This window comes from Pongo pygmaeus, chromosome 3, assembly GCF_028885625.2.
Source record: "Pongo pygmaeus isolate AG05252 chromosome 3, NHGRI_mPonPyg2-v2.0_pri, whole genome shotgun sequence".
Taxonomy (NCBI): Eukaryota; Metazoa; Chordata; class Mammalia; order Primates; family Hominidae; genus Pongo; species Pongo pygmaeus.
The window spans coordinates 164359401-164381738 of NC_072376.2; the positions used below are offsets into that span (position 1 = coordinate 164359401).

Sequence of the window (22338 nt, forward strand, 5' to 3'; positions counted from 1 at the left end):
CCAGTGTTATCTTTTATACATTTGTCCTTCTTCCCAATTAGATTATAAACTCCTTTAGGACTGGAGCCTAACTCTGTATTTCCGCATCCCTCCACTGTTCCTGGTGTTGCCTTTCTTTTGCTTAGTGGGTTGCCAGTGAGTGGTTACTGATATTTTTAAAGCACTAAGATCAACCTAGGGAAGGAAAGGCAAATGAGGGGCTTGCATGCCTGCAGTGCCCCATCTTGAGCCTCTGGCAGAAATGTCTAATTAATTCCCCACAGGACCCAGAGCTCTCTCAATGCAGTGCTCCAGAGAGGCCTTGCCAGTTGTTTGAGGTTGTTACTAGAAATGAAACTTTTATATCATCCTTGACCTAGAGCCAACTTTTCTAAGAAAAAAAATTGAGTCGTATTTAAAGTCCTCTTGAATTTGTCCTTTCCTAAGGGATTGATTTGCAACGATTTTTGCTGTCATCTGTTTTGCTTTGTCCCTTGTAGTTCCCTTTGTTCTGCCTCTGGCTAAGTCATTTTATATCTTTTTATATATTCTGTATAGCACATTTGGGTCAATAATTTTGAACAATGGTGAAGGAGATCAATATGGAAAATGAGCTGTGTGTTCCTAGGAAATTTGGATTTGTCAAATTTTACACAAATTTCATATAAGCACAATGTGACTCTTCTTCTTTTTCCTGCAATTGAATGTAATTTTTGAGGGGCACCATTTGAAATCTGACCTCATTCTCCTCTTTGGCTAGTCTTCTAAGCTCAAAGTATTGCAAATCCTCTGTAGTTTTCATCCTCCTTACTCTGCTCTCCTGCACTTGTCTTTTAACATATTTTAGTTTACTTATGTCTTTTTAAAATTAAAAAAAATTTTTTCAATGGTTCCCTGGTTGGTTAGTGTCTTTTGTTTATTAACTCTTTCCCCACATAAGAATGTAAAGCTTTGTAATATTTGATAGTCTTGGCTATATATCCCAATACGTAGACCAGTGTATGACATTCAATAAATATTTGTTGAATTGAGTTGGGGTTTGCTAACCTGGAACCCTTCCCTCCCCCGAATCTCTTTGTTAATTGAGGCTTCCTGTTGCATCCTCTGGGACCTCTCTTACTTTTTTTCTTCTTGTTGCTGAAGACCCCTCTATCTAGACCTAGCTAGTTCCTTCAAACCATACAACTATCTCCTTCCTAGGTCTGTGCCTTTGTAATAGCCACACCAATAACAGAAGTGGCAGTTTCCTTGGCAGTTCATGGTTTGCAAGGAACTTTCACATATATGATCTCATTTGAGGTATTCTTGAGTCTTGACAGTGATGGTACTCTTTTTTTTTTTTTTTTTTTTTGTAGGAAAATCAGTATTTAATGAAAAGTCTAGCCATTCTCTAAGCTTGAAAATCAAAGTTTTTTTAGCATTGTACTTAAGGGCAATAATATTACAAAGTCTGAATCTTCATTTATTCAAAGAGAAGAAATTAAATTGATGAAGTCCACTTGATTGCAGATAATAAACAGTTATTGGCAGTAGATTCTTCTACTCATGTTATGCTTTATGAAACTGTCCACCTAAGTCCACCTTCTGGTGGGGGCCCAGATGTAGCAATTTGTTTTTCTATTTTTTCCTTTTTCTTTCTCTTTTCTTGCACAGATTGAACATCTAAAATTCCCCGAGATGCAGCCTCTTTTTGTCTTCTCTCTGCAGCCTCTGCAAGCTTTGCTCTTTTCTCTTCCAGGTCCGGCGTGGGAGGCGCGGACTCCCCGGGACAAGGAAAACACAGCCCCATAGGGACGACAGCTGGGGAACCCTGACCCGGTCCGCCCCAGGCCAGGCGGCGCTAACTGCGGGGTCCGGAGCCCGTCCCTGGTCCTCCGCGCTTGCCCCGCCCCCACCGCCCTCCACTCGACAGTGATGGTACTCTTTAGGGCCTGCCTCTTACCAAAGTATGCAAGTTAGCAAAATCTTGTTCTACTAGGGGATGCAACCATTTTTAACGATGTTCCAGGCCTATTTTTTCCTTGGCTGCACTGTTGTCAAATTATATATGAGGGGTATGCTGCTTTGACAAAGTCTTCTGACCCACTAGGAACATTCATTATATTCCTCGAAGATTACCTGTATGGTAATAAGATCCTCAAGTAAAGTGATGAAAATGGGAAAGAAAAAAAAAAAGAAGCAGTTGACCATTAACAAATATTTATGAGACATTAAAAAAAATATATTAACTCTTTCCCCACATAAGAATATAAAGCTTTGTGATATTTGATAGTCTTGGCGATATATCCCAATACATAGACCAGTGCATGCCATTCAATAAATATTTGTTGAATTGAGTTGGGGTTTGCCTCCCCCGAAAAAAAAAATATATATATTTTTTAATGAGAGAGAGAGAGAGTCTTGCTCCATTGTCCAGGCTGGAGTGCAGTGGTGCAGTCTCAGCCCACTGCAACCTCCGTCTCCTGGGTTCACAGGATTCTTGTGCCTCAGCCTCCTGAGTAGCTGGGACTACAGGCACAAGCCACCACGCCCAGCTAATTTTAATATTTCTTTTTAGTAGAGATGGCGTTTTGCCATGTTGGCCAGGCTGGTCTCAAACTCCTGGCCTCAAGTGATTCACCTGCCTCGGCCTCCCAAAGTGTTGGGATTACAGGTGTGAGCCACCGCGCCTGGTCTGAGACACTTTTCAATGGAGGTATTTCACTAGATCCTGAAAAACTGGTTGCCCCAAAGTTAATTTGATAGCAGGAGCTCCATGTAGATCTGCCCAACTGGAATTGGAGATACACGCGTGGAATTGAGAAGGCTGGAATTGAGAAGGCTGATCTGAATGATGCTAATTGTGTAGAGATCAGAGCTGGTGACTTTTAGGTTCTCTGCCAGTGAATCGCGATCACTGTCTTTCTAGCCCCTCTCTTTCTAAGCTATTAATGTGAAGAGGGAATCATTTTCTTCCTAAAGGCCTTCTGTTCTTGCTTTCTAGCCATGAGAGTGATCAATAACTATTAGTGTCTAATGATGACACAGGAATATTCCTCTGAGCAATTGGAGAGCTCTAGGCGTGTCACCCATTGACAGGTGTTCACAAATCTCTTTTTGCTGTTTTGAAATATCACTGCCAGGGGAGTTGTATACAACTAATTCTGACAGAGTAGTCTTAAATATTCATTCCTTTTACCCATTGCTTTAAGAGAAATGCCAGCATTTAGTCTTCAGGCTGCCAGTAGTAATTTTGGAGAAATTATATTATAACTTTGTCAAGATGCTGATTTTCGTGTAGCTAATTTATGTATATATTAATATATTAATTTTACTATTTTTAATTATGGAAGAACACTCACTTTGAGGTTAGTGAAAATTTAGGGGTTACATGGAGGTCTTTGATCAATTATGCTTTCAAGTTAAATTAACAAGTGTTTAACATTGTGTGAGGCTGTATGTGCCTAGTGGAAAGAGAATGCTATTTGGGTGCAAATATGTTTCAAATCTCTGATCTACCAATTGGTAAATATGTGACCTTGCACAAATTACTTTTCTTTGATTAACCTTAGCTTCCTCATCTATAAATAGAGATAATAATGCCCATACAGGGAGTTTCTATGAGGGTTAAATAAGATAACACATGCAAAGTACTTAACATAGAATTAATAATCAATACATGTTAATTGCCACCTATGCACTGAAGCTGTATTAGCACTCTTCTAGGGACTGTGGGGGAGGTTCAAAAGGTGTGCAACATGTATGTCTGCAAAGCCACAAAAGGTAGTGACAAATGTGTACCTGACATACAGAAAATCAGAACAATATATAATAAAGTGTTAATTGTACAGAAAGGAAGTTCAAGAAACTGGAAAGGTAGAAGTCACTGTGGTCAGTCTTCAAGAACCATTATGGGGGTTGTATTACAATTCCTTTGGTCACAAATTATATAAATCTAAACCATATAGAAGGGGGATTTATTGGCTTACATGGCTAAAGTGTGGGAGAAGTGAGGTAGTTCTCAGGGAAGCCAGAATGGGGAACTCCACACCACCTACACTTTCTGTTTTATATCTCTGTGCCTGTTTTTTTGTGTCAGTTTTCTCCACATCTTGGGCTTTGGCTGCAGCAAGCCAGAGATCACCCAGAAAGAATGTCTGACCTTCTTCCCTTCATTTAAATTTTCAAAGTCCCAGGAATGGTTCTGGTTGGCCTAGCTTGTGAGATGTCCCCATCCTTTTGGCCAGGGACACAGATTACCAGGTAACTGGCAGCCCCATCTAGAATTACATAGTTGGTCTGGGAAAGACGAACATTTTCTTTTAAAAAGGATTCTACCATTCTTAGAAAAAAGGAGGGGTGCTTGATGGCAAGAGCAGGAGGTGTTGTTTACTCCCGAGGGGGGAAGAGGAGGGCTTGAGCTGGCTGTAGGGAGAAGGGCAGGACCTTAGAGCAGTGAACCAAAGGCATGGAATCTAGAATGAGAAGATTTGTGTTAGTGAAATAGGATAAGGTAGACTCAGAGTGGATGCTTTGAAGTAGTTGGTTTAGGAGTTTGGACTCATCCGATAGAGTATAAACCCTAAGGACTACATCAGATCGACATAGTCATATTGGATCTTTTAAAAATAGGTTTCATGTTACATGCCAAGTATTTAAATCGGTAACTTGAGAACCAACGTGAGTACAGTTGAGAAGTTATACTCATTGATTGCAGACAAGGTGATCTTTGTAGTCAAGAGGCAGATTCCCATCCTGGTACTATCTTAAAAACTAGATGCTATCAAGCATTTGTCTTATCTTTCCTGTAAAAAAAAAAAAAAAAACAAAAAATGTTGTATTTCAGAATAACCGTATAGATGATTCAGATAAAATCTTGCTTTTAGAAAAATTCCAGTTAATAAATGCAAAATGAGTGATACAAATAAAATACTACCATTTTGTTACCTCCAGTGAAATAATAGATTTAGAGAGTGGACATCAGTAGCTGCTAAAATTATTAAGTCAGAGGTTGATGGGGAACTTTATAGCTGATGGATTGGACTGATAACCCCTGAACCTTCTGGTCAATCTTATCATTACAAAAGAGGAAGAGATAGATGTTACATGCCTCTTAATTGGATACAATAGGTTCTGTATAGGAAATACACAGAACCATCTGTGAAGTTTCTTGCCAGAAAGCTGAACATGATTCTGATCAAGACTTTAGATCTCACTACTCATTTATAAGAAGCACAGGAAAAGGAGGACTATGTCAGACCTTACCATAAAGATGTAATCAGCCAAATTCAGAGTGTAGAAATTTCTACAGGACAGATTACTCAGTTTTTTCAATAAATAAATGACAAGAAAAACAGAGGGAAGAGGAACTATTATTAACAGACTTAAGAGACATATTAACCATGTTTGGATCTTGATTTAGATAAATCAACCCTAAAGTTATATATTATAAAATCAGGAATAGTATGAGAAATTTAAACTCTGGATGGTAGATAAATTAAGGGACTATTTTTTGTTAAGGAAATAATAATGGTATTATTTTAAAAAGAGTTCTTATGTCTTAAAGATTCACATAGACTTTTTTAAGATTATATGATACTGTATTAGTTTCTTACAGCTGCTATCACACAAATTATGTGGATTAGAAAAATAGTAATTTATTCTGTCATAGTTTTGGAGGCCAGAAGTCTAAAATCAAGGTATAGGCAGACCCCATTTCCTCCAAAGACTCTAGGGGAGAATCCTTGCCTTTTCCAACTTCTGGTGGTTGTCCTTGGCTTGTGGCTGCATCTCTCTGCTCTGTGTTTGCATCATTCTCCTCTACATGTGTCCCTGTCTAATTTCTTTCTGCCTTGCTCTTACAAAGATACATGTGTGCTCGCTTCAGCAACACATATACTAAAATTGGAGGGACATGTTATTGCATTTAGGGCCTGCCTGGATAATCCAAGATAAACTCTTCCCCGGAATCCTTAACTTAGTCACATCTTTTGCCATACAAGGTAATAGTCACAGGTTCTGGGGATTAGGAAGTGAATATCTCTTTGGGAGGTAATTTTTTTTTCCTGCCTCTCTTTAATATGATATGTGAGATTTGCTTTTAAAAAAACAAGCGGGGCGAAGAGAGGAAATGGAAGATTATAGTTGGCTGAATCAAAATTGGCAATCCATTCATTGTTAACTCTGAGCTGGGTGATGACAGTTCATTGTATGAGTCTCTTTACTTTGTATATGTTTGAAAATTTCCATAATAAAAAACAACAAAAAAGGTAAACTCTCACACCAAGATTCTTTAGTAATCACTTCCTCTCAGAACCTAGAAAGTACCATATTAACATTGATAAATGCAACGCTTAATTTTTTTTTCTGTTCATAAAAATTAGGTATGAGACTTCAGATATCCTGGCTAATCCTTCCATTTCTTACCACCATTTCAGACATATTTCTTTGTGCTTCTCAAGAAAAGTAAAGGGTGAATGAAAATCTCTTCACTTGAAATTCAGAAATTATAAAATGACCTGAGGCTTAAATAGGATAATCAATTTTTCTTCTTACTGAACTATTGGTGAATGAATGAAGTGGCGTGGTTGTATTTGAAGACTCATTGGCAAAGTAACTTATAATATCTTGCCAGGCAGATGAAATCAAGAAAGGGCCAACATTTTTTATAGGGAGGGCCCCATCTTTCAGCTGTTGTAATGTAATCATAAAATGTCCTAGTGAGCTGCAACTTGGCATACAGAGAGCACTTCCTGGCATAGGCTGGTGGTAATATTTTCCTGTGAATTTTGTTTAGGTAGCCTTACGGTGTTATAAGGCTTAAGATTTTAATTCCTAAACCTAAATTATTGTATTTTTCTTTAAAAACCAAAAATAATGAGAGTTTTTGTGATTTCCCCTCCTCACCCCTGTGCTGGAAAGGTTTCAAGGTGCATTTAAAATATAATCACAGAAAGCAGAGCACAGCATTTTTTTAAAGAGCTATTGTGTTATATCAGAAGTGTAATATTTCTTAAAACACACATGCCCAATTCATGCTTCAGCATATGTGTTATAAATGATGGTGACTATCAAGATCCTGTTATAGGCTATTCAAGTTACTTCACATAAACTTTAGTACCTTAATGATTTTTTTTTTAAGGAAAGAAAACAATTCATATGCAGGATCTCTGTTTAAATAATGCTTAGGTTGTGACTTAGATCACCAAAAGCAACATGTTTAAAAGTGCACTTACTTAGCCTTTAGAAGTCAGTTTATTGACTTATTATGGTTTTGTATTTTTTCATCAGTGATTTTTGTATTGAGTTTGTTTCTTTTCAAATCAAAAGCTTCATTTTGTAGGAGTGATATAAACTGTAGTTGCAAAAGCTTAAAATTAGACTGTCTTTTTTTAGCTCATGGAATTAGAATTTAGATGGGACATTTGTTGTTGATATATGAGACTAGTAAAACCCAGCTCCTTCTTTATGTTTGCACTGAGCTGTGGTACAAATTGTTCTCTATAAGTCAGACACAAAAACATGTGGGCAAGTCAGTATAAAATTAGATTTTTTGTGGTAAATGTGTTCATACAATCTGTAAGGCTGACTACACTTTGTACTTTAAAATTTTAATTTGAATTTGAATTTTTTTACCCTCTCAACTCCATTTTCCTAATTCTGAGAAGGACCAGGAGGAGAACATTTTGAACTTATTATTACATTGTCATGACATTGTAACCCAGACTTATGGGTAAGCTATATTTTCTGGAGGATGTGAACTACAGATAGCATATCTTGGTAATACAGATATAAAATGACTTTTCCATGTGAGTAAAATCATTGGTGAAGGAATAGATCTAAATCATTGCAAGCCTCTTGGGCATTCTAGTTGCTTACTAAATGGTTTGTTATGAAACTCGATGGTGATTATTAAATTTCTGAGCCATGCCATCCTTTTAGAGTTATAAAATCACCCAATTTATGTACCCTATAATAAAGGAGAAATGATGTATGGAAATAATCAAGATAGTGGTTTGTATTTCACTTGATATAGTATCATGGTAATCTGTTTTGCATTTTATAGTATATGCTTTTGTGCAAAGAAGTAATGTTTATTCAGAAATATTTCCGAAGGTATATGTTGTTTTATTGCCCAGGTATAACACAATTTTTCAGGAACACACATTTTTACATAAAATGAGATATGTCTTGAGTTTCATTTTTCTCTTTGCTGCTTTTTCATTTTTATCAAAAATATGCTATAGAAATACCATAAATATGATGCGGAAGGCTGATTGAAAAAGAACCCTAACATTTGTATGATGGTTTTCAGTTTGCAAATAATTAAGGAACTCTTTGGCAAAACCAAAGCATTATCTCTAAATAAATAATGAAACTGATTTTATATCCTTAATATTGCTCAAATTCATTGATTTCTCTCCATCTTTACTAATACTACCTTCTCTTCTGTGTTACTACATTTGTCTCTTAACTGGTCTTCCTGCTTCTCCCCAGGCCACTCTCTTCTACCTCACCCTTAGTAATATTTAAACAATGTAGATTTCATCATGTCATTCTCCCTCCACCACCCTCCTTCCCATTTTAAAATCCTTTTGGGGCTTTTTTGTTTAATCACTGTAAGGGTAAATAAAGATCCTTAATATGTGCAAGGCTCCCCAACTATCTTTCCAGCCTCATCTCATGATACTCTCTCACTAACTCTCAATACTTGAGGACCACTGTCATTCTTTCATTTCTTTTCATGTGTTTTTCTCTTTTAAAAAGCTGCAGAGCCTTTGCACACACTGTTTACCATACTTGGAAGACCATTCCTCCCCCTCCCACATCATCTTTATACATCTCCACCTCAGCCACCTTGGCTTAGTTAACTCCTATTTATCTTTAGCTCAGGCTCCATTTCCTTAGGGAGGTCTTTATCCTAGTTGGGTCTCACTATTATAGGCATTTACATCACTATGTATCTTTTTTTCCCGTTGGACTTACTGGTTATAATTTATATGCTTACATAAATTGTTTTCCCACCTGGCTGTACACTTCATGAAGGCAGGCAGTTCGCCTGTTTTTGCTCACCATTGTTTCCCTAACACTTAGCTCAGTACTAGTACAGATGAGGTACACCATAAATATTTGTTGAAGAATGAATAACATGAAAGAATGGAATTAGATATGGCCATCATCTAGTTAATTAAGCACACACACAATACCAATACCAAAGACATTGTAAAAAGTGAAACGTGCCCTTCAAAGAAATCATCTAGGGAGGTTACCTCCTTATTTCATAGCTGCTGTTGTTAGAAAGGAATTTTGGAGCAACTCTAAAGAATTGTCTTTAGAAGTAGTTTACAAGCCACATAAAGAATGAAAGCACTTATCCTTTTGATTAAAAATAATATCCAGGGTGGCTCATGCCCGTAATCCCAGCACTTTGGGAGGCCAAGGTGGGTGGATCACTTGGGGCCAGGAGTTCGAGACCAGCCTGGCCAACATGGCGAAACTGTGTCTCTACAAAAAATACAAAAATTAGCCAGGTTTAGTGGCATGTGCCTGTGGTCCCAGCAATTCAGGAGTTTGAGGCATGAGAATTGCTTGAACACGGCAGGTAGAGGTTGCAGTGAGCCGAGATCGCACCACTGCGCTCCAGCCTGGGTGACAGAGTGAGACTCTATCTCAAAAAAAAAAAAAAAAAAAAAAAAAGTCAGTTTGATGATTCTCTTCATTTTCTAAATGTACTTTCCAACTTACAGATATCAAATTCCACTTTCAAATAACCAAATTTGCCACAGTTGAAAATTTCAAAGGAATGTTATATGCATGAAGGCAGTCCTAAAAGAGTTGTTCCTAAAACGTTTACAGCATTGGTGGGCATTTTTTTAATAAGAAGTGTGTTGTCTTTGAAGAGGCTAATGCTCCTCTGGATGTGTGGGTTTTGCTGTTTCTCTTAAGATCTTTCACAAAGCCTCTCTTCATGAAGTAAGGATGTTTCAGTTTTGCTTCTGGTTATGAGGTGGAGGGATGTGTTTTACCTTCTGAAGTCATTCACTTCATCTTTGTGCTCTTTGTGCTTTTCGTCCTCCATGGTCGAAATAAATCTGCAGAATTTGTTTTTTACTAGAAAGGAATGTAACAGGGAGTTGAGTTAACACTTATAAAGTGCCTTACATTCCCAGGTGTTGAGTTCTATGCTTAAGAACAGTCCCTGTTAGTGTGAAAGATCACAGAACTGGGACCACATTCTTTCATTGAAAAGCATCAGGGATTCTTGCCAAGTTCTACTATTCAAGATTATTTATTCAATATTTTCATTGACTTAGCTGCCAGCACTTGTGCTTTTTTGTGCTAGGTACTGCCCTTTTACTTTCTGATTTTGGAAGAAATTTACTGTGTGTTATACCTTTCTCCAATAGCTTAAATTGGCATTGATTTTAAGCAGGAGTAATTGAGTCTAAAGTAACACATATATGTTTTTGCCTTTTAATCTGTGGGAACACTTTTGGATATACTGAACTGATAACAGCAGCTATTGAAGATTACCTTCCAGCAGGATATTTGTTACAGCTCCGTTCAGCTGACCCTCAGGACTATACTTTTCACTTGCTTACCTTTGAGAAAATGCACTCAAATCAACATGATACAGATGCTTTCAGAATAGTAGACGGCTCTGTAAGCCTAACATTTTGGTAGGAAGCCTTAGTTACACAGGCAGTAACAAAAGTTCTATTGACCTTTTATTCTAGTATTCTTGTTTTCACCTGAGCAACAGAGGTTTAGCTTTCATTTGCTTTTTGTTTTGTTGACTACTTGCCAGTAAAAGCTTATATTTTCATACTGCTTCAGTGCTGACTGTATTTACTTATGCAAATACATTTTTTTGTGCCTAGCAATAATAACAAGATTTGTGAGAGAACGATCTTTTGAATTTGATCTTTTAAAGACTGCTTCTAGGATAAATATCTTCTTTAGCAGGCCACTGCTTTTTTGGTAAATAAGCCTGGTGGAAAAGGCCTTTCAGTGTTTGTGCAGGAGACTCACTATGTTCTCTGCCCATCTGTGTGAATCTCAGTCAGTCCTGAGTGTGGTTGAGTCACAAGCTCTAACCTGAATCAGTGAGTTAATCCTTGTGAGCCCTGGCCAGCCACTGCCTACCTCCAAATGCAGTTGTCCCCCAGAGGGATTTGAATAATGTCAAATGCATTTTGACTGAGATGATGTGCTTACATTTGCATTAAGCCCTTTATTATTATTGTTTTTAAAAAAATCATTCTTAAGCTGGGGTCATGTTATTTTGTAATGTATTTAATAGGTACAGTTCATGTTCTTCTCACTTACCTGACTGTCATGCCGTTTCCTGTGTCAAGTGTTAAGGGAAAGAGAATTACTTTTCTGTGTGAGATAGTGCCACTTTGGGACATTATTTTGCTGTGGCTTCAGGAAGTCTTAGGCATGAGGGCAGTAATGTTCTAAAGTCACTTGTGTTCACTGGATGAGCACTGCAATGCTGTAAGGTCATGAAAAGTTAATGAGAATTAATACTTTCTAAACATAATCCCCTACTATTTTAAATAATGACCCATTGAAGTTCAAGCAAAATATATTGAAATATTCTGACGTGAGTTGAACAATTTAAAACTGGTTAAAGAAAGGGTAATAAAGGATTTAGGATGGATCATTTAGCTTTGAAGGAAATTGGCTGCCTTGTGTGACAGGTTTACTAATCTTTTAAGGAGGAAGCCGAAGTGAAGAGAGATTAAATAGTTGCCCAAAGTCATATGGGTAATCAGTGACAGAGCTGGGTTCTGAATCCAGATCTCTAAAGCAAAGCTGGTGACCTTAACTACTCTGTAGTACAGCCTTTGCTCTGGGAGAGAGGCATTATGTGCCATAAGAAATAATGCAAACTCCTCTTCATTGAAAATATGAGACAAATTCAGATTTAGAAGATAAGTTAGTAAATTACTTGAGCCTTTATTGAACTAGCAATCCAATTTAATAGAAATTTTTCAAGGGCCTAGTATGTGTAAAGCATTATGTTAGGTGCCAGACAGGTTATCAAGATCACCAACTCACAGAGCTTTTAAAATATGTGTGAAAATAACTTGCATATAAGACAAGATTCATTCATTGAGCAAATATTTACTTGGCACCTATGTTGTGCTAGGACTGAGGTAGACACTGGGAATCATTCATCTAGTCATGAATTCATAAATTCATCCTGAACTTTTGATGATCTGCTGTGTGCCAGGCACTGTTCTAGGTGCTGAGAATATAGTTGTGAACAAAGCAAGCAAGGTTCCTATTCTCACTGTGTGAGTGAGGAAGAGACAGACAATAAATATGTAAGCAGGAAAAGACCTGCTTTGCAGAGAGTTAAAGTCAGATGGTCTGCAGAGAGTGACTGAGTGGCTGTATTAGATTGCAAAAATTAGTTAAGACTTGGTCTTTGCTCTGGAGGAGATGGACTTGTAACTCCAGTGTGATTCCCTTTGTGCAGTGATCAATGTATGAACAAAGTGTACTGGGTAAATCCAACTGTGGAGAGCCTTGCATATCCTCATGAGGAAACTGAGGGATGACTAGGCACTGTGCTGACAGGATCAGAAGTGTGTTTAGGATAGTAAGGTTGAAGCAGTCAGAAGTCTAGGCTAGACAGGAGAGAGATTGATAAGATGTGATGATTACTCTCTGGAATTACAGCCCTAGTCAAGTGCAGGGGGAGGGAGAGAGGAGGAAGTGCTTACTTTTTGCTGAGAGGACTAGAAAGTGCTTCCTGGGTGAGGTACCATTTAAACCTGGTCTTTTAACTTGCAGAGATGAAGGGAAGGGTATTGTATGGTTGTATTACTAATGAGCAAAAGTGGAAAGATACAGCTTATTTTGGGAGTAGTTAGACTTATTGGCAAGTTCAAGCGTGTGTATGAGGGAGAAAGCCTTTCGGGTTAGGCCTGAAATACCAGCTTGCTTCAGGTGAGCAGAGGAAATGCGATGAAGGTTTTTGACTAAACTGACACAGTCACAGCCTTAGGAATATTATTCTTACAGCAGTATATAAGATAAGTTGGAATGAGGAGAGAGGTGGCTGAGAGAGCATTGAGGAGGCTATTGTGAAGGCCCGTAGGTAATGGCCTTCTAATCTAGGATGGTGACCCTGGGGCTAGAGAAAATGTGATGGGTCCCTGTGGAGGTAGGAATAGTAAGGCAGTCTACTGATCAGATGTGGGACGTTAGGGAGAAGAAGGGGAAGAATATGATTTCAAGAATGTAAGCGCAGATGACTGGGAAGATGGGATTTCTGTGACAAACTTGGGATAGCAGAAAAAAAATAGATTCAGGAGGACAGACGACTTAGATTAGTTTGAAACTTGCGGAGTTAATGGCGCTGGTGAGACACTGAAGTGTGAGTGTCAGATAAGTAAATGAAAATGGGATTTTAGCTCTGAGTTAGAAGAGGTGTTAACTAAGGGCATGGGAGTGGAGGCTGTGAGATAGATGACAGTGGCCAGGGACTTGCTCAAAGAGAGAAGGGAGGTGAGGTGGAAACTTAGAAACATCACAGTTGTGGCTATTTTTATTTTTGTTTTTGTAGTTTACTGCTCATAATCTCTGAATCAAACTACACTATTAGACTCATAGCCCTTTAGAATCTGTTGCTCAATCTACTATGTCTCTTGAAAAATTGCATGCCTGGGCCATATTATCTTGATTCTATTGCAAAGTTCAGATTTAATTAGGGACAGCATATAAAACAGCTTTATGCCCTTTTTTGCTATAGGGATGCTATTGGGAAATTTTTCCATCATATCTTTCAGTGTTTCCAAGAGCAACTTTTTCATAGTAAGTGATAGGAAAGAACTTTGCTTCCCTGAAGAAGTGCAAATGTTTGTTCCTGATGGAAAATTATATAACTAATCATGTTTACGTTTTCACCTTTGCTGCTATAAAGCACAAAATCAAATTCTCTGTTGAACTGTAGTTACTGTATAAGACTTCATGTCTCCATTTTGAATTCTATTCCATTTTCTTTTATCCTGGCCACATTCTTCATTTACTACCCTAATTTATACTCCTTGGCCATAAGTTCTAGTTTTCTTCTTTAACATGCATTTCTCATAAGCTATCTCAAATTCTTTGTAGGATTAGATGGGAATCAATAAATAATGTCACTATGTTACTTACTATATGAATGAGATATTCTTAGACTGTTATAGATCAGTATATAAATGTAAGGACTCAACATATTTTAAATTTACATATTTTTTCTTTTCTATGAAACTTTTCTTCCATAGCTTTAGGCAAGTGGTACATATAATCACAGAGTGTAAAACTACGTGAAAAATGATTTAACAGGGAGAGCCAAATTCAGGAGTAAATATTTGCACATTGACTTCAGTTTACTCTGCCTCTTGGTCAATTATTCATTCCCAGTTGTATGAATCATTGCAATAAGAATTGGATTTTTTTTCCCAGTCATTCATAAATGTTACCAGTTGGCTCATTTGGAAACTTAGAGTTTATATTATTAGTGACATGGGACTAATCATTGGAATTTGAGCTAATCTGATCTGGTAATGATTTTAGTTCCAATCAGTGTATGCAGATCTTGCCTCAGAACACTGTGTAGTGTTAGTTGGTTGTTTACTATTGAGTAATGAGTTAGGTCACTGGTTAGGTAAAAATAATTGACCTCCTACTGCCAATCATTCCTTGATTCTGTTGTCTAAGAAAATATCTTTTCTTTTTCACACTGTGCAAGGAAACCCTTGCTCTTGGTGGCCAGATGAGGAATTGGACTCCTTTATGACAAACGTCTTTTAAAAAAATTGATACGTAATAGTTTTACGTATTTTGGGGGTAATGTGATATTTTGATACATGCATACAATATATAATGATTAAATTGGAGTAATTGGGATATTTATCACCTCAAACATTTATCTTTTCTTTATGTTGGGAACATTCCAATTATTCTAGTCTTTCTATTTTGAACTATACAATACATTGTTGCTAACTATAGTCATCTTACTGTGCTGTGGAACATTGGAACTTACTCCTTTTAGCTAACTATTTTCCTACTCATTAACCAACTTCTCTTCATTCTCTCCTCCCTCCACCCTTTCTCAGGTCTGGTAAATACCAATCAACTCTCTACCTCATGAGATTCACTTTTTAAGCTCCCACCTGAGTGAGAACGTGTGGTATATAAATCTTATAAATAAAAATCTTTTAAATTAAAATTGTCAAATAATTAAAGGGGTATCTGTGATGACTGGATTTGCCCTATTTAACCTCCAGTAAAAAATTTTCCTAAACCTGCGTTGGTATAAATCTAAATGGGTTTGGGTGTGGTGGTTCACACCTGTAATCCCAGCACTTTGGGAGGCTAAGGCGGCTGGATCACCTGAGGTCAGGAGTTCAGGACCAGCCTGGCCAACATGGGGAAACCCCATCTCTACTAAAAATGCAAAAACTAGCCAGGTGTGGTGGCACATGCCTATAATCCCAGCCTATAATCCCGGGAGGCTGAAGCAGGAGAATTGCTTGAACCCAGGACGCTGAGGTTACAGTGAGCCGAGATTGTGCCACTGTACTCCAGCCTGGGTGACAGAGTAAAACTCTGTGTCAAAAAAAAAAAAAAAAAAAAAAAAAATTCTAAGTGGTATAAAAAATCTTTGTAGAATCATATGAATATCAAGTAAGATTTTTTGGAATTTTGTTTTAAAAATAGTAATTCGTAGCTGTAAATCACTTTTGTTTGTTTCAGACTGATGACATATTTTCCATTTTTATGGAATATCAAAAGATGACATCGCAATGCTTTTGTGATTTAATTTGTATAAGACAAAAGTTAGTTCAGTTAAATGACACATTGATGTTTACTTATTTAGATCCTATCTGCATTTTATTCCCCAAAAAGAAATGCAGCTATCTTAAATATGGCAGCGATGCTTCAATATCTTCTCTGGAAGTTGCAGGTATGGACCTGACTAACATGGTTGAGCCAATCCCTGCTCTTCTGCCTGGTGTTCATGTTACATTTCTTGGTTTTCATTAGAGTTTCTCAGCCCCACTCAACCTAGCACTGTTCATTGTAAAACAAACAAACAAACAAAAACATAAGGGTTTTTATTACATTAAACAGAATCTTTTATCAGGAACCATAGGATAAATTTCTTTCTGACTCAGTATCAAAAATACTTCTTTCTCTGAGCAACTGGTTTATTTTTACCCTGTGGACACTGAATCTTAAAACAGATCATATTTCTGTCTGCATGTTGGCTGCAGCAAAGCTTAGAGTCCCTCTAAGCTGAACATCTACAACACTTCTTTTCTGGCTCTCATTCTACCTTGTGGCTACAGTTACTGGTACGCATATCTTATCTTACTCATTTAAAAGTTGCTTGAAGGCAAAGATTCTATTGCGGTCATCCCTCGGTATCTGTGAGGAACTGGTTCCAGGACTTTTCCAGTTTTAAACTTGACAAAGTGTCATCTTTGTCTCAAATCACCCTCTCAGTTCTTATGAAGTGGAAGAATATAAACCGGTGCTGGTCTAAATCTAAATGGTGTAAGAAATCTTTGTAGAATCATATGAATATCAAATAAGATTTTTTTTGGAATTTTGTTTTAAAAATAGTAATTCTAACATCCAGTAGAAATACCAGCATCCAGTAGTAATACCAACATCCATGGGATGTTCAAGCCCCTGATATAAAATGACATAGTATTTGCATATAACCTACACATGTCTTCCCATGTATTTTGAATAATCTCCAGATTACTTATAATACCTAATACAATCTAAATACTATGCAAATAGTTGTTATACTGTCTTGTTTAGGGAATAATGGCAAGTAAAAAAGTCTGCATATGTTCAGTACAGACATGAATATTTTGAATATTTTTTATCCTTGATTAGTTGAATCCGTGGATGTGGAACTCATGGATATGGATATGGAGGGTTGAGTGTAGTACTCTTTATATTCTTTACAGTGCGATAATATTGGCCTGCATATGTTTTGCATGCAAAATAATGGCTGAATTGAGTATTAGTAAGCCATTCAAAACCGTGGTGATCATGTTAAGGAGAAAGATATATGGGTATAGTATGCCAGTGAAGCTTTTGAAATTCGCTGGGGGTTCTAGGGGTTGTGTGTTTGAAAATATAGCATAATGAAATGAGATCCTCCCAAGGATGACCAAAAATGTTGAATATAAGAACCAACATAGGCTATTTTCCTCTGTATCATATCTAAATGTATTGCTTTGTTGAAGTAGGGAAGCTGGGATCTCCCACCATTGCTCCAGGAAGAAAAATCACCTCTCTTCTTTCATAGAAAAAAGATAAAGGGCTTTTTTGGAGCTGAACAAGTTAATCCATGAGGGTTTCGAAGTTGCTTTGAGGTCTGCGCATATAAATAGTATAGACCATTCCTACTGTGTAAAGCAGGTTACATTACCTCTAACATGGTAATAAAATGCCATAGCTGATGATCCATGTATTCAACTATTATTCCATGTGATTAAATTCCAGTACAACTGGACAGACCCATGGGTGGACACACCCGTAGAGTGAATCGTAATGGCATGTGACACATAGTCAAACCTTCTAATAATACTGAGAAAGCGTATTGAAATGAAGATGAACCTCATTAACTAAAGGCACATCAACTTTAGACATACAGTTGGTAACTTTTTATAATGCATTCCACAAAAATCTATGTTCAGTTATATAGAAAAGGAAACTTCTTTTTTTAGTTTAAAAATATGTTATTATATTTTATCAGTATGTGTTGTATGTTATTCAAGTCATGATTCTAATAGTAAAATCTTAAATATCACATGCTTAGAAAAATATTAACTGTAAAGAGAAAACCTTGGGACTGTATTGTCCCCACCCCCTGCCCCCCAAACTGGGAAAGTGCTGAGAGACCAAAGAATGATGCAGACAAGTCCAGCTTGGTTAGTAGATGTGTTTATTAAGATTTACATATGGGTCACTCCTGGGTGGCAGAAGAACAGCTCTGGAGATCCGTGCTGCCTCCCATCTCTAAGGTGCTTTTAAGCTAATTTTCTGGCTTTTTGCCTACTACGTGTGTGTAATGGGACTATTTTCCTTGGTAGGTTCTTAGATACTCTCCGAGATGTTTAGGTTCTCAGGAATACCTGTTCCTGGTTCGGGCACCATGGCCTTGGCTCACTGCCTGGCCTGCAGGATTCAGGCAATGGACATACTAGTAACCTAGCGGGGCACCTGTCACACTACACTAACCAGAAAAAGGATTTAATTCTTTTCATTGTATTTCTCTCTCCCTTTCCCTCATCTGAAAACCAAAAGTACAGGATTTATTTAACTAGAAAACAAAAAACAAAACAAAACAAAAAAATCTACTTCACCAGAATTATTTATTTATTTATATTAGATTGGTGCAAAAGTAATTGCGGTTTTTGCCCTTTTTTTTTTTTTTAAAGGCAAAAATTGCAATTACTTTTCACCAACCTAATAGACAAGAATCTGGCCCTGTTGCCCAGGCTAGAGTGCAGTGGCATGATCATAGCTCATTGCAGCCCCCAATTTCTGGGCTCAAGTGATCCTCCCACCTCAGCCTCCCTAGTAGCTGTGATTGCAAGTACACACCACCACACCTGGCTAATTTTTAAAATTCTTTGTAGAGAATGGGGTCTTGCTGTGTTGCTTAGGCTGGGCGTGAGCTTCTGTTCTCAAGTGATACTCCCACCTCAGCCTCTGGAATTTTGTTTAAAAAAGAAAGGTTACATTAGGGTCTTGAAAGTGTCTTTTGAAGTAGTATGTAGTTGAAAACCTGTCTTTAAGGACTCTTTATTGAATTAATGAAACACCCGTGTACTCAGCATAATACTGATTATATTATATAGTTTCAAGTTTTTTATTTTAAAGCATGTTTTCTTCAAATGAAGCTTAAACGGTTGCATTTTCCACGTACAAATATGTTTCAATTCTGGTAGACTCAAATGAAAAATCTAGAACCTAGTTTCCTAATTAACGATAAAGATCGTGCTGTATGAAGTTATGCATAAATAATTAAAAGAGGATGGCTTGGCATTAAAAGGACTGACTCCAGAGTCTGCCTTGGGGAAGGGTTGTTGTGGGGACTAAAGGAGTTTATTATTTATGACAAGTATTTAGAATAGTGTCTGACACAAAGTAAGTGCTATATAAGTGTTTGCTGTTTTTATTATTGGTATTATGTGGCTTAAGCCATTTATTTGTATAATTTTAAAAAGTTTTTTTTTTTATTGCCTTACCCCTAGAAGGATTTGAGCCTCTTCCAAAGCAACTGAAAGGGCTTCTGCTTTTAGTAGAAGTTAATGAAAAGCTAGAGTTTTGGAACTCCCCCTTCTGCCCCAGCCGTCTTTTCTTCTAAGATGAAGTTTCTTAAATTTGGTGGTTCTACATTTTCTCCTCTGTAACATGAGGGTCTAAGTTGACATCTGTAAGATGACAGTTCCAAGTTCTGATATCTTTTCAAGCCACAACAATTCTGTGACTCTTTGATCTTACCTTCTGCTTAAGCAAGAATGTTAGGGTTATTCCTTTCGAATTTTAGAACTGGAAAAGGCATTAACCAAACACTCCACTCTCTGGGGAACTCATCACTTCTCCTAGCTTCATTTAGTGTTTGTTGTTGTTTTCTTAAAAATTACTAGCAATCTTTGTTCTTCCTTTTATATATTTTTCTAAAGCACTTTTTACATACTGTATAACGTATTTAGTTATTATGTTTATTGTCTCTATCTCCATGTTGAATGTAAGTGTATTAGTCCATTCTCACATTGCTATGAAGAAATACCCAAGACTGGGTCATTTATAAAGAAAAGAGGTTTAATTGACTCACAGTTCTGCATGGCTGGGGAGGCTTCAGGAAATTTACAGTCATGGCAGAAGGCACCTCTTCACAGGGCAGCAGGAGAGAGAATGAGTGCCGGCAGGGGAAGTGTCAGACACTTATAAAACCATGAGATCTCGTGAGAACTTACTCACTATCATGAGAACAGCATGGGGGGAACTGCCCCCATGATTCTATTACCTCCCACTGGGTCCCTCTCATGACACGTGGGGATTACGAGTGTTACAATTCAAGATGAGATTTGGGTGAGGACACAACCAAGCCATATCAGTAAGCTTCATGAAAGCAGGGATCTTTGTCTTTTTTGTTCAGGTGCCTGACACATAATAGGTGCCAAGTAGGGGCTCAAAAATGTTGTTGGATGAACAGACAAATAGATTTTCAATTGTCTACTGGACAATTTCTAGTAGTTAGTCATCTCCAGTTCTTTTCTGAAGCAACTATCTTTCATGATTTTTCTTATCTCCACCAATGACACTACCTCCATGTTGTCAAGAGCAAACTCCTAAACTTCTAGAGAAGTTGGCAGCCACACCTAGAACAGAAAAATTCAGTGATTTTCAAGGGGATTTAGGATAGTCACCACCATCATGGCCCTGGGTACAGAAACAGTAGCAGTACAGTCTCACACAAGGTAGATGGGGCTGAATCTTCTCAAACAGAGAACTGAGGGTAACTGGCCAACTGCCCAGGAAATTGCTTCAAGTTACCAAAATTTATTACAAAATCATAGCTTCTGTTGGGTATGCCTGATATGCTTCCTTTGTCATGTTAGTTCCATTGGAGATTCCTTATTGCTTCCAAGCAAATTCCCAATTTTTACAGCTTGGCATCCAGTTCCATCTCACACTAGTGCCGCTTGTCAGTTATCTGCTCAGCTGAGGCCTCCTCCTTAGTGTCTCCAATGCAGTCCTGCTTCTGCTTTAAAGCCCCTCTGTTCACTATGCTGTTGTTCTTCACGCATTCAAATCCAACTTTTCTAATTGACTACGCCAGCTTCTCAGCCCTCGCTTGCATGAAGCCCCCCTATCATGTTTCTGGGCTCCCAAACACTATTATTCTTAAATATTTCATTTGCTTGTCTCCTGCTTTCCTCACTTATGATAACCTTTTGAGGAAAGAGACTAGTGGAATAATAGAGGTAGGGATTCGTGAATGAATCACAAATCCTAGCTAAAGCAAAACCCACAAAACCATGGTACAAAATTGACTTAAAGTAAGTGCATTTACTGGCCTGTGATGAAGTTTTCAGGGGGTTTAGAAAATTCTGAGATCAAGTCCTTTCTACTTTTTTTTTTTTTGTATTAAGATGACCTTTAAAAAAAAACTGGATGATAGTGATAATACCTAGTAATAGTAATGGCTTCAAATGAATTATCTTTACTTGCAAAAATAGAACATTGGCAATTGAATTGATTGTGTGTGTGTATACATATGTACATACATATTATATATTTTTAAAAGTAATTTTATGGATTGCTGAGATCAGATTCTGGGAAAGATGGTTGCTAATCACACAAGTATACATACATACTCTATCTCTTTATGTTGGCTGTTCTTTCCTCTGCTCAAGCTCAAAATATTCATTCTTCAGGGTCTCAGACATTGGCTTAAGATTCTCATGTTGTGGTTTGATTCTGGTTATCCAGCCAGGAGATGTGTGAAAGTTACTTTCCATGTATGTAAAAACACCCTCCTTCCATTTCTTGAACTTCAAAGAGTATTTTTTCTTGTTCTGTGCAGATTAATCTAGACAATGGCCGTCCATTCCCTTTTTAAGTAAATCAGCTTTGTTAAGGTCATCAAAAGAGAAATTTTATGTGGCTTTCTAATTTTTCAGGCTGATGAAAGAACTGAGGACACAAAAGACATTAATTTGTTCATTTTCTTTCCAAATCTTGAACGATTTGTTCTCTTGTTCCATATTGTAAGGGAAGTTAACATTTGCCTCCTTTTTGTAATTGTTCCATAATCTCAAGTTTTCATTGAATGTTTCATTGAATTCACTATATGTTTACTCTTGGATTTTGACATTTTAATTATTAGGAACATTTGATCACATATAATCTTAGTAATGTTCGACAATACCACACTGCTCACATTTATGCAGAATGCTGACAGAGTGACAGGCAGTGGGAGCCAAGATTATGTGCCGTGTGGCTGATTGGTGCAGGGGAAGGCAGGGTGTTCCCATGTTATAATGCAGCGTCTCTTGGTTACTGTGCAGTTCCAGACAATAGATACCTGGTATTTTAGTAAGAGTTTGTTGGTTGCAAAGAACAGAAGCCCACTCAAATTAATTTAAAAAAAATCAACAAAAAAACCCCCCAAACCTTAAAAATGTAGAATCTCTTAGCCAATCTATATGGCACTGGTAGACCCATTAAGGACTATGGCATGGGCTAGAAATAGAAAGTCAAGAATCATGGTCATTGCCTCCTCTCTTGTTCTTCCTTTCTCTGCTCTCTATTTACTTTTCTCTCACATGGGTCAGCATATTT

The 22338-nt window shown here is 37.4% G+C and overlaps 2 protein-coding genes across 4 annotated transcripts in view; one reads left to right on the forward strand and one right to left on the reverse strand.

The window, feature by feature from the left end:
• The window catches only part of FHIP1A (FHF complex subunit HOOK interacting protein 1A), a 251136-nt gene that overhangs the window by 10507 nt on the left and 218291 nt on the right, over positions 1-22338 (forward strand). The window lies entirely within an intron of this gene.
• On the reverse strand, positions 1421-1879 carry LOC129034974 (small VCP/p97-interacting protein). The gene has a single exon (XM_054484898.2). It carries the CDS (start codon positions 1766-1768, stop codon positions 1535-1537), a length of 234 nt encoding a protein of 77 aa, XP_054340873.1. The 5' UTR covers positions 1769-1879; the 3' UTR covers positions 1421-1534.

Coding starts and splice junctions, on each gene's coding strand:
- LOC129034974 (XM_054484898.2), bottom strand. CDS start 1,768: ATGGGGCTGTGTTTTCCTTGTCCCGGGGAGTCCGCGCCTCCCACGCCG.